The 12,046-nt window shown below is 56.2% G+C and overlaps 1 protein-coding gene across 3 annotated transcripts in view; it reads right to left on the bottom strand.

Annotated features, from left to right (window-relative positions):
- Positions 1-214: 214 nt before the first annotated feature.
- Positions 215-12,046, bottom strand: part of LOC144727946 (ETS-related transcription factor Elf-5-like) — a 13,484-nt gene continuing 1,652 nt past the window's right edge. The window contains exons 1-6 of one of the 3 annotated variants that reach the window (XM_078607089.1): positions 10,141-10,373; positions 7,688-7,785; positions 5,574-6,035; positions 4,384-4,500; positions 3,840-4,047; positions 215-2,777 (exon numbers count right to left, since the gene is read on the bottom strand). In XM_078607089.1, coding sequence (XP_078463215.1) covers positions 2,681-2,777; positions 3,840-4,047; positions 4,384-4,500; positions 5,574-6,035; positions 7,688-7,751 — 948 coding nt within the window. In that variant the 5' untranslated portion in view covers positions 7,752-7,785; positions 10,141-10,373 and the 3' untranslated portion in view covers positions 215-2,680. Of the gene's footprint in view, positions 2,778-3,839; positions 4,048-4,383; positions 4,501-5,573; positions 6,036-7,687; positions 7,786-8,441; positions 8,786-10,140; positions 10,374-12,046 lie in introns of those variants that run through there. The other 2 variants (XM_078607088.1, XM_078607087.1) reach the window with 2 other exon arrangements.

The raw sequence follows: 12,046 nt of genomic DNA, 5'->3' as shown, positions 1-12,046 counted from the left end.
TAGAGGACTGCAGAGCTTGGGAAATTGTTGGCTCACCACGTGGTTCTAGGCCCCCCCCCCCCCACTCGTCTGTGGTTCCTGCGAACGCCTCCTGAGTCTCCTCGCTCTTCACGAGTGAGCAAATACCAGAGGCCGACAGCTCGTTTCAAGTTGACATTATTATTATTCACTCGATACAAATAAATGAAAAACAAAATATCACTAACTACAGTGGTGCATGAACAATATTGCAAGATGGATTTTATTTTTTCTTGAGAGAGATTTTTTTACGTTTATCATTTAAATAAAACATTTGCATAGCACCCCCGACCATCGCGAAGTGAAAATATAGAAACGACACGGAAGCCAATTTGGCCGAGAGAGAGAGAAAGAGACTCGGATAATCTTTGTTTATTATTATTACTGAACGCCAGATGTTAATTCTTGGTCTGTGTGGCTCATTGCCACTTCTACGCGTTCACGTTGTTACCGCTACTGCGCGTTCTGCACGCGCCCGCAGTGCTCAGAGAGTTCGCACGAAAAGTGCTCCAAGTTGCTCGTAAGCGCCGTCGATTTCATCGCTCTGCTCAGGTTCGGGAGCGAAACGTCGCCGCCGATGACGACGTCGATGTTTGCTGCAGCTGCTCGCGGCGAGGGCTTCGGGGCTCCGAGCGAGTCGGTGGCGTTTTGCTGTCCCGACGCCTTCGCCACCGTTGGAGGAGCGGGGACCGCAGTGGGGTCACGTGGTATGGTATGATCCGTCGCTTGGGTTGCGTTGCCACAATCACACGACTGTGGCTTTGGCTTCATTCACGAAGAGTCTGTCTCTGTGCACTATATGGTCCCGTAGTTTTGGGTTGCGTTGCCACAATCACACGACTGGCTTGTCTTGAATACATATGTGTGGGTCTGTTTGAGTATTTATCGCGATGTGTCTGGAGTTGTATGTCTCTGGATCTGAGTTTACAATGCAGTCCCACAGTTTGGGTTGCATGGCCACATTTGCACTCTGTAGCGTGTCTTTAACCTCTATGAGTCTATATGTGATGCGTGTGTGTCTATGGGTCTGTGTGTGTGTCTATGGGTTTGCGATATGGCTCCATAGTTTGGGTTGCATGGGCACAGTCGCACTGTGACTTGTCTTCAGGAATAGCAGGGGTCGTTATAACCCGGAGTTGTCGTTCAGCTCGTTAGGATCATCCACTCGTATGCATGTGCCTGTGTATGTATATGGGCAAAGTCCCATCGGTGAGCTCTTCCGGGAGTCAAGGCTGTGTTGGTTGGGTCATGTCGCCCGCATGTCCAGCCACCGCATGCCTAAACAGCTTTTGTTCGGCCGGATCGAGGGGGCTAAACGGGCGCGGCACGGGCTAGAGAAGAGATGGGGTGATGTGGTACAGGAGGACGTGGAGCTGAGTGCACTTGCCGATGACTGGTACCGGCGGTGTCAAGATCGGCCTCTGTGGAGGAGGCTCGTGAAGGACGCTACTGGGCAGTTGGAGGCAGTCGCCCTCCAACAACAACGGAGGGCGGAGGAGCGACGCTCAACAATGAGCGGAGCGCCGGGTGGCTAAAGCACAGCAAGTTGGCACAGTAGGGGGCACAGGTGGTGCATCAGCCAGTCATCTCGGTCATCTCAGTCGACCCGTGGCACCTGGGTCTGCCCCGTGATCTGCCAGCGGGCGTTCGACATTTCACGTGGCCTCAAGGTGCACCTAGCCTTGCACAAGCGTCGTGGTGACGTCACCGCCACTTAGTGGCGAATGGCGGTTGTTGTTGTATGTGTATGCCTGTGTGTGTTAGATACGCGCTATGTAAGGGGGATCGGTAGTGCAACGGGGTTTAGCGCGAACCGGGCCACCCGAGTTAGATTTCCGCTCACGGTCAACACCAGTGACTATTATCTCAATCTGTCCTGGCTCTCCCCTAGGTCAAGTCGGCCTCGAACGATAATGTCAGGAAGGACATGAGCAGCTCAGGGGATGAGGCAGTCGGCCAGGTGGAGCCCCAGTATTGAAGTTCTCTCTTCACAGTCGCACCCTGGAGGCTGCGAGAGATCGCGGCTCCTCTGGCCCTGATCCACGTCCTCGCTACTCCCACGGTCTCTGTAGGGGCGCTCCGCATTCGTCATTCACAGCCACTACAGCTCTATAGTTCGTTACCTCTTTGCAATATATTACATCTTAAATAGAATGTGGAACGGTTTTAAGCCCCGTTTTAAATAAGTATTTGTTCTTTGACACACTTGTTTAAAACAAATCTTATGGTGGTTGTCAAGGGGGGTGGGGGAAGGATGGCAAAGCAGCCCGTGCCTCTGATCGTTACCCTCCTCGGTTAACCAGAACATTGTTCCTACACCACCTTCAATGATATCACGGTTTAGATATCATTACTGACGTGGACAACAACAAAAATCAAACAACAACCAATACAGCAGTACACACATCACAACATACCACAAACACGAGGAGGGGTTGGACAGGGAGGTGGGGGAGTGGGGGGGGCAGTTTGACAGCCAGAAAACAACAACAACAACAAACAACAAACGACGACGACTACGAGGACCACCACCAAGTGTGAACGCGCTTCCAGCCGCCAGGGGCGAGCGGGCGCTGTCGTGGTCGCGTCACGAGTCACGTGTCGCGTCACAAGTCACGCGTCACGAGTCACGTGTCACAAGTCACGCGTCACGAGTCACGTGTCACGAGTCTGGTCTCCAGCCGCTCGATTTGCTGCCAAAGCGATAGACGAGGCGACGGCCGTCCACCCGCTCCAGGATGCCGCGCTTGTAGTAGTAGCTGTGGGGGGCACGGGAGGTAGGGGGGGGGCACACGGAGGAGGATCAGAATCTTTATTTAGACTGGAGCAGGGTGAATCCGATGAGCTATGAAGCTCTTATTCTTCACAAATGTCCCAGCAGGTTACTGCAACAGCAAACAATGCAAACGCCGATAGGACGAGTGGCGGGGGGGGTGTCCATTTGGAGGACGTCACCTGTTCATGATTATTAATGAGGGGGGCTGGTCGACGTGGAATGACGTCACGCGTGGGACACACAGACATTATTCTGTAATGACAGTAGTAAATCTGCGAGTTCACTCCTCTTATCTGCCGGTTTAGAAAGGAAACAACAACACGCCATGGCAGAATGGGGTGGGAGAGGTGGTGCCCTCTTGTTGCGTGATCAGAAGTCGCCTGAATGCATCTCAGAAGTAGCTCTGTGGTATCCGCTTCCACGGGCCGTTTGCTAAACACGATGGAATAAGCCGCGTCCGTTTCATTCCCGACACCGCTGAGTTCTCCCTGGACAACGCAGCCTGACCGTCGCATATTTCGTCGTCACCAAGACATCATCCCACAGTGACCCCATTCGATGCCATATTTCATCAATAAATCTTGACGTCAAACTATCTTTAAGATTCACGTCTTTTGTTGTTGTTGTTTAAAACGGATGCCCGCACAGAAGCTGCCCGCAAAGAGCTGCAGGTTAACGACTCCCTCCCCCACCCACCCTCCCCACCACCCCCCCCACCCTCCCCACCACCCCCCCACCCACCTCTACCCCACCCACCCTCCCCACCACCCATTCCACCACCCACCCCCCCAACCACCACCCCCACCCACCCTCCCCACCACCCCCCACCCACCTCCACCCCCCACCCTCCCCCCACCCACCCCACCCTCCCCACCACCCTCCCCACCACACCCCCCACCCTCCCCACCACCCCCCCACCCACCTCTACCCCACCCACCCTCCCCACCACCCATTCCACCACCCACCCCCCCAACCACCACCCCCACCCACCCTCCCCACCACCCCCCACCCCCAGTGTAGGGTCGCAACCCGGCGGCTCTCTCACCGCATGGCGCGGCTCAGCTTCTCGTAGGTCATGCCCGGGTTGCGCTTCCGTTCCCCCCAGAGGCGGGCGACGTCCCCGGCGCGCACGAAGCGGAACGAGCCGGCCTGGCGGTCCTCCCAGCGCAGCAGCCCCGCTCCGCCGCCGCCCTCCGCCTGGCCCAGCAGCAGGTCCCGCAGGAACTCCCAGAGCAGCGCTCCCCGGGACCCGCCTGTCCCCCGGCCAGAGGAACGTTGAGTTGGTGGTGGTGGTGCGGAGGGGGGTGGGGGGGTAGGTCGACGCGGGTTCGATGACAAGAGGATGAGTATAAAGGTAAAGATATCACCCCCCCCCCCTCCCCTCGTGTAGCCTTTAACAGACTGATGGGGCAAGTGCTGTCAGCGAGCACCTATTATGAAGGGTCCGGTACACGGCACACGAGGGGTTGGTGGCCAGCAACCCCGCCCGGCCGCCTTTGTCTCCCCAGTGCTGTTGGGTTGTTGTTGTTACACACCGCACCGGGTACTCATTGAAGGCTGAGTCGACCCAGGGGGTGGCCAGGCCTCACCATGCTTGTGCTTGCGCTGTGCGCAGTGCACGTCCGCGGCTTCTGCCTTGACGCCTTCTGCCTGCGCGGGGGCTGCCCCTGGGGGCTCAGCCTCTGGGGGTGTCGCTGGGTGGCGCTCTGCTCAAGATTCGCACATCGAACACACACACACGCACGCATCGAACACACACACACACGCATCGAACACACACACACACACACGCATCGAACACACACACACACACGCATCGAACAAACACACACACACGCATCGAACACACACACACGCATCGAACACACACACACACACGCATCGAACACACACACACGCATCGAACACACACACACACGCATCGAACACACACACGCATCGAACACACACACACACGCATCGAACACACACACACCCATCGAACACACACACACACACGCATCGAACACACACACACACACGCATCGAACACACACACACACGCATCGAACACACACACACACACGCATCGAACACACACACACACACGCATCGAACACACACACACGCATCGAACACACACACACACGCATCGAACACACACACACACACCGCATCGAACAAACACACATGCATCGAACACACCACACACACACGCATCGAACACACACACACGCATCGAACACACACACACACGCATCGAACACACACACACACACACGCATCGAACACACACACACACGCATCGAACACACACACACACGCATTGAACACACACACGCATCGAACACACACACACGCATTGAACACACACGCACAAACGCATCCAACACCCCCACACGCATTGAACACACATACACGCATTGAACACAAACACACACACGCATCGAACACACACACACACGCATCGAACACACACACACACGCATTGAACACACACATACACGCATTGAACACACACACACACGCATCGAACACACCCACACGCATTGAACACACACACACGCATTGAACACAAACACACACACGCATCGAACACACACACACCGCATTAAACACACACGCATTGAACACACACACACGCATCGAACACACACGCACGCATTGAACACACACTCACGCGTCGAACACACACGCATTGAACACACGCATCGAACACACACACACGCATCGAACACACACACACGCATTGTTGTTGTGGGTAGGGGTTGTAGGGGTTGTAGGGGGTGGCCACACACACCGCTCGGGTCGCGGTCCTCTTGGCACGCGTACGCGCGCGCCATCTCGGCGAGGTGCGCGTGCATGCGCGCGCCCAGCTGCTCCGAGCCGGCGGCCTCCTCCATCCGCCGTCGGCTCATGGCGAGCAGCGCGGGGCCGTCCACGTCGAGCGCCTCTGCGGGGATGCGCGACGCGTCGGCGCGCGCGCCCTCCACGTGCCACGCCACCCACTCGAACACGTGGCCGCGGTCCCAGCGCGCGGGCGGCAGCGCGCGCCACGTGGGGCACGCGCCCGCGGGGGCGAGGAGCAGCAGCGGGGACGACGCAGCGTGGACCGGCAGCTGATGTTGTTGTTGCTGATGATGTTGTTGTTGTTGCTGCTGCGTTGGTAGTGGTGGTGATAGTGGTGGTGGTGGTAGTGGTGATAGCAGCGGCGGCGCGGTCATGTCGAAGTCTTGCACGCTCCATGGCGCGTCCACGTGGCCTGTGCGGAACGCGCGATCCGCGTGCGTCAGTCGACGCGACCCCGTGTGGGTGTGTGTGGTTGTGTGTGGGTGTGTGTGTGGGTGTGTGTGTGTGTGGGTGTGTGTGGGGGTGTGTGGGTTTGTGTGTGGGGGTGTGTGGGTGTGTGTGTGGGGGTGTGTGGGTTTGTGTGTGGGGGTGTGTGGGTGTGTGTGTGGTTGTGTGTGGGTGTGTGTGTGGGGGTGTGAGCTCCTCCGGCAGGCAAGGCTGCGTTGGCTGGGTCATGTAGCCCGCATGCCCAGCCACCGCATGCCTAAACAGCTTTTGTTCGGCCGGATCGAGGGGGCTAAACGAGCGCGGCACGGGCTAGAGAAGAGATGGAGTGATGTGGTACAGGAGGACGTGGAGCTGAGTGGACTTGCCGATGACTGGTACCAGCGGTGTCAAGATCGGCCTCAGTGGAGGAGGCTCGTCAAGGACGCTACTGGGCAGTTGGAGGCAGTCGCCCTCCAACAACAACGGAGGGCGGAGGAGCGACGCTCACAACAACGAGCGGAGCGCCGGGTTGCTAAAGCACAGCAAGTTGGCACAGTAGGGGGCACAGGTGGTGCATCAGCCAGTCATCTCGGTCATCTCGGTCAGTCGACCCGTGGCACCTGGGTCTGCCCCGTGACCTCCTGTCAGCGGGCGTTCGACACTTCACGTGGCCTCAGGGTGCACATGGCCTGGCACAAGCGTCGTGGTGACGTCACCGCCACTTAGTGGCGAATGGCAGTTGTTGTTGTTGTGGGGGTGTGTGTGGGTGTGTGGGGGTGTGTGGGGGTGTGTGGGTTTGTGTGTGTGTGGGGGTGTGTGTGTTAGATGTTACATAATGTGGGAGCCAGAGGACATCCCTGTCGCACCCCAAGGTGTACAGGGAAAGGCTTACTAGTTGGCTGTGTTGGGTGGTGGCGGGTTTAACGACACGTTGACATTTTTACGCGATCTAACCCAAACAAACCTGCATTATGGATGTTGTTCAATATTAACACGATACTATGAACACACACCTCTACATGTCTTTAATGCTGTATAACGACAAAATAATAACGCTTTTATTTACGTGGGCCCTCTCTGAAGCTATCAAGGCCCTGAACAAATGTCCCGTTTCCTGAAGAATTAAGATTTCCTGAAAAAATAAGTTTTCCTGAAGAATTACGTTCCTGGAGAATTACGCTTCCCTGAAGAATTAAGCTTTCCTGAAGAACTATGTTTTCTGAAGAATTAGGTTTTCCTGAAGAATTAGGTTTTCCTGAAGAATGAAGTTTTCCTGAAAAATTCAGTTTTCCTGACGAATTAGCTTTTCCTGAAGAATTAGGTTATCCTGAAGAATTAGGTTTTCCTGAAGAGCTACGTTTTCCTGAGTTCGAATCTCACTCACGGCCAATCACCGGTGACGATGATCTGAATCGGTCCCGGGGCTCCCCTTTGTCGACTCAGCCTCAAATGATTACCTGGTGCGGCGTCTCAGCATCGCCACTGGGGAGACAAAGGCGGCCGGGCGCGGTGCTGGCCACCCACCCCGTCGTGTGCCGTGCCGGCCTGCACGGGTGCGGCTCGCTAGCAGCAGCACTTGCCCCAGGAGGCTGTCAAGGCTACACGATGGGGACGTCTCATCTTCGATGCACCACGTACCTGGGTACATCGCTGCGGGGTGCTCGTGCGCCGCGAAGCGCAGGGAATGCGTGGGGTCGCACATCCTTCGCGTGCCTCCCTCCTCGATCGTCGGACACCTGCTCCGAGGTGACACCGCCACGCTTTTATCAACCGCGTGCCCCCGCCACGGCATTCCCGCCTCTTGATTCGAATCTAAACAACTACATCTGGCTGTCCGCCTGATGGCGCTCCCACAAAGCAGTCCGGCAAGTCCTCGCTGAACGCGGGACTGGATGCGTTCCTGAAAAGCGCCGCCGCGTTCAGCGAAAACTATTTTCCCGTGAATACTGTAACGACGAGGTGTAGCGAGATACGACGTGCGAACTACTACGCACGCACACACACAGTGAGATCGTCGCGGGATAGGTCACTGCGGGTACGCCGTTCCGCGTGCTCTATCACTGTACCGCCGAGCCGCGCAGCTCAAGAAAGTAGTTCGTCGTCGACCTGTGCAGAAACCGCGTTGTAACGGGATGCGCGTTCCGCGTTATAACGGGATGTGCACATACGTGGAAAGAGAATGAGTGAGGCGAGATGAGAGACATCCCGAATTCAATTCACATTGCATTTGTGAAATGCAACGTCCATATGGTCATGCCATGAGTAAAATATATATGGAACTTGTTTGTAAAAGCAGACAATGCAAGGCACAATACTCGCTTCACGTGCGCGAGCAAGACCACAAGGCTCACGGTGGATGGACAACATCAAAGCATGGACGAGACTCACTCACGCTGGAACAGACAAATGAGGATAGCAGAGGACAGAAGTCAGTGGCGAAGGGTTGCCCGTGGTGCGGCCAATCCTCGGATCGAGGATGGCTGAAGACAAGACACGATCCTGATTTGAAGCTTTCGTGACTGCAGGAATCCATACTCTTTGGATCTTTCGGTAAAGTCACGTGGGTAGAAATAAAATAAAATAAAACCAATCACGACGTTTCGATCGCAACACAAGCGATCCTCATCAGGTGGGACAACCACAGCAAGAAAATGCTGAAATAGGCGAGAGAGCTGCCGTGGCAAGAGGTTTTATAGGTAAGAAAGGGGGGAGAGAGAGTGGCAGGTGGTGTGGGGTAGGGGGGGGGGGCCTGCGTGAGCGCTAGGGGGAGAGGAAGTGAGGCTGGGGGGAGGGGGAAGTGGGCGGGGCTAGAAGTGGGAGAGAGGGGGGGGGGGGCAGGGGAAAGGGGGGCTGGGTGAGCGCTAGGGGGAGAGGAAGTGAGGCTGGGGGGGAGGGGGAAGTGGGCGGGGCTAGAAGTGGGAGAGAGGGGGGGGGGCAGGGGAAAGGGGGGCTGGGTGAGCGCTAGGGGGAGAGGAAGTGAGGCTGGGGGGAGGGGGAAGTGGGCGGGGCTAGAAGTGGGAGAGGGGGGGCAGGGGAAAGGGGGGCTGGGTGAGCGCTAGGGGGAGAGGAAGTGAGGCTGGGGGGAGGGGGAAGTGGGCGGGGCTAGAAGTGGGAGAGAGGGGGGGGCAGGGGAAAGGGGGGCTGGGTGAGCGCTAGGGGGAGAGGAAGTGAGGCTGGGGGGAGGGGGAAGTGGGCGGGGCTAGAAGTGGGAGAGAGGGGGGGGGCAGGGGAAAGGGGGGCTGGGTGAGCGCTAGGGGGAGAGGAAGTGAGGCTGGGGGGAGGGGGAAGTGGGCGGGGCTAGAAGTGGGAGAGAGGGGGGGGCAGGGGAAAGGGGGGCTGGGTGAGCGCTAGGGGGAGAGGAAGTGAGGCTGGGGGGGGGGGAGTGGGCTGGGCTAGAAGTGGGAGAGAGGGGGGGGGCAGGGGAAAGGGGGGCTGGGTGAGCGCTAGGGGGAGAGGAAGTGAGGCTGGGGGGAGGGGGGAAGTGGGCGGGGCTAGAAGTGGGAGAGAGGGGGGGGGGGCAGGGGAAAGGGGGGCTGGGTGAGCGCTAGGGGGAGAGGAAGTGAGGCTGGGGGGGGGGGGGGAGTGGGCTGGGCTAGAAGTTGGAAGCTGAGTGGGACACGGGGGGAAAGTAACTAGGAAAAGGGTGCTAGTAGACGGCAGGTAGGATGGGAACAACCACAAGCAGGTAAGGCTTTACCTGGTTGATAACATCCTTCCAATGATTGCTCAATTTGTATCCATCTTTTCGGTTGAAGTTATGTCTATGTTTATATATCTGGATGGCTTCATGAACAAAACTTTGATAGTTGCCCGAAGGTTTGCGTTATAGCAGTGGTCAGCTACGGCAGAGGTATTGGTTCTGCCGTGTTTCAGATCTGCCTTGTGTTCGCGAACACGGTCCGAGACATGTCGTTTTGTTTCCCCAATGTAACAGCCACCGCAGGTACAACTCCGTTTGTAGACTCCATGGTATTGCATGTCAGGAATGACCTCCGTCACAGATGGGATTAGATCACGGATTTTGTGTACTGTATTGAATCGGACCTGGATCTTGTGGTTGTTTAAGATTTTGGAAATATTTTTAGTTTCACCTGCTATGTATGGTAACGTGATGGTCTTGAATGGCTTCTCAGGGCTGTCACAGTGGAACTCGCTGCACTGTATGCGTGCATGCACGTTGGACTTCTTTCGGGGGTGCGTTAAGCGTCCACGTGAAGCTGTCGATGTGGACGGCCATGCACCCTGGGGGACATGCAAACACCTCGGCAATCTGGGTCGGCGTGGTTGTGTGTGTGTGACGTGGTTGTGTGTGTGTGACGTGGTTGTGTGTGTGTGTGTGTGTGACGTGGTTGTGTGTGACGTAGTGGTGTGTGTGTGTGACGTTCGTGTGACGTGGTTGTGTGTGTGACGTGGTTGTGTGTGTGACGTGGTTGTGTGTGTGACGTAGTTGTGTGTGACGTGGTTGTGTGTGTGTGTGACGTGTGTGTGACGTTCGTGTGACGTGGTTGTGTGTGTGTGTGACGTGTGGTTGTGTGTGTGACGTGGTTGTGTGTATGTGTGACGTGGTTGTGTGTGACGTGGTGTGTGTGTGTGTGTGACGTGTGTGTGACGTTCGTGTAACGTGGTTGTGTGTGTGTGGCGTGGTTGTGTGTGACGTGATTCTGTGTGTGTGACGAGGTGTGTGTGTGTGACGTAGTTGTGTGTGACGTGCTTCTGTGTGTGTGTGATGCGGTTGTGTGTGTGACGCGGTTGTGTGTGTGTGTGACGTGATTCTGTGTGTGTGTGTGACGCGGTTGTGTGTGTGTGTGACGTGGCTGTATGTGTGTGTGACGTGATTCTGTGTGTGTGTGTGACGTGGTTGTGTGTGTGTGACGTGGCTGTATGTGTGTGTGACGTGATTCTGTGTGTGTGTGTGACGTGGTTGTGTGTGTGTGACGTGGCTGTGTGACGTGGTTGTGTGTGTGTGTGAGGTACTTCTGTGTGTGTGTGGACGTGGCCTCAAATGACCTCCTCCAGCCACTCACCCGCCCTCTCGGTGTTTCACTTTTATGGAGACTTTACGAGCTGTACTTTCAAAGCGAACGAGTTCAGGTGGTAGCTTGACTTGTGTTTGCTTGTTGAATGGGTTGTCTGTCACTCAGTAGCTACTTATTACTGTGAGCGCCACTGTGCACCTGACAAATTCAGCACGTAGGCCAACTTTGAAAAGTCGTCGATTGCAGGTCCAACGCAGCTGTGTGGTGGTGAAGCAGCAACCACGTGGCCTCGTGTGTTCGTCACGCGGCAACTTTGTTACGTGGCTGCGTCGGGTGGCGGAGGGGTAGTACGAGACAACATTTTACTTGCTCGGCGAACTCACCCAAAAATCTATTATCTATTCATACGCCAATTTAAAAACCTGCCCGTCAGAAAACATTACGAAAGTAACGTCTCTCTCATCAACCCCCACGGTGTGCACAGATGCAGTCTCCAGCTCATATCGTCCACTCTCCTCTATCCACTCTATACATGTGCTATGGGGAAGGTTCATTGCCCGAAACGTCGCCTATCATGAACACAAATGAAGCAAAATGCCTTGCTGATCTCTTAAAGGAGCATAAACCACCATCACGCAAACTCCGGTCATCATCGCAGCAGCAGCAGCAGCAGCGGCTTTTGGCTGCTAAGCCATCAAACAAAGACGGCGGTGGTCACCACTTCGCGCACTTTCAGATGGGCTTCTGTGGCCGTCTGGAACGCTCTTCCTTTCCATATGAGGAAGCCACTGGAGCTATGATGCACTTTTAAACCATCATCGAGATTGACAAACTCATTGCACCTCCGATTAGCGCGGTTGGCTACGCACGGTGCCTTTGTAGGCCACGCAAAGTGTCATTGGTGACTATGCGGAGTTTGTCTTACGACGATCGCGCTTGTGCGCCACCGCGACCCTCTCGGTGTCGCGCCGACGGACAAGGCGATGACGCCGCCACGAGGCCATCGTCCAAACGGGTCCTC

The sequence above is a fragment of the Lampetra planeri genome, chromosome 27, assembly GCF_965212315.1.
Source record: "Lampetra planeri chromosome 27, kcLamPlan1.2.h2, whole genome shotgun sequence".
Taxonomy (NCBI): Eukaryota; Metazoa; Chordata; class Hyperoartia; order Petromyzontiformes; family Petromyzontidae; genus Lampetra; species Lampetra planeri.
Note: the sequence above shows the minus strand (reverse complement) of the source record. Positions and strands in the feature narration are given on the sequence as shown.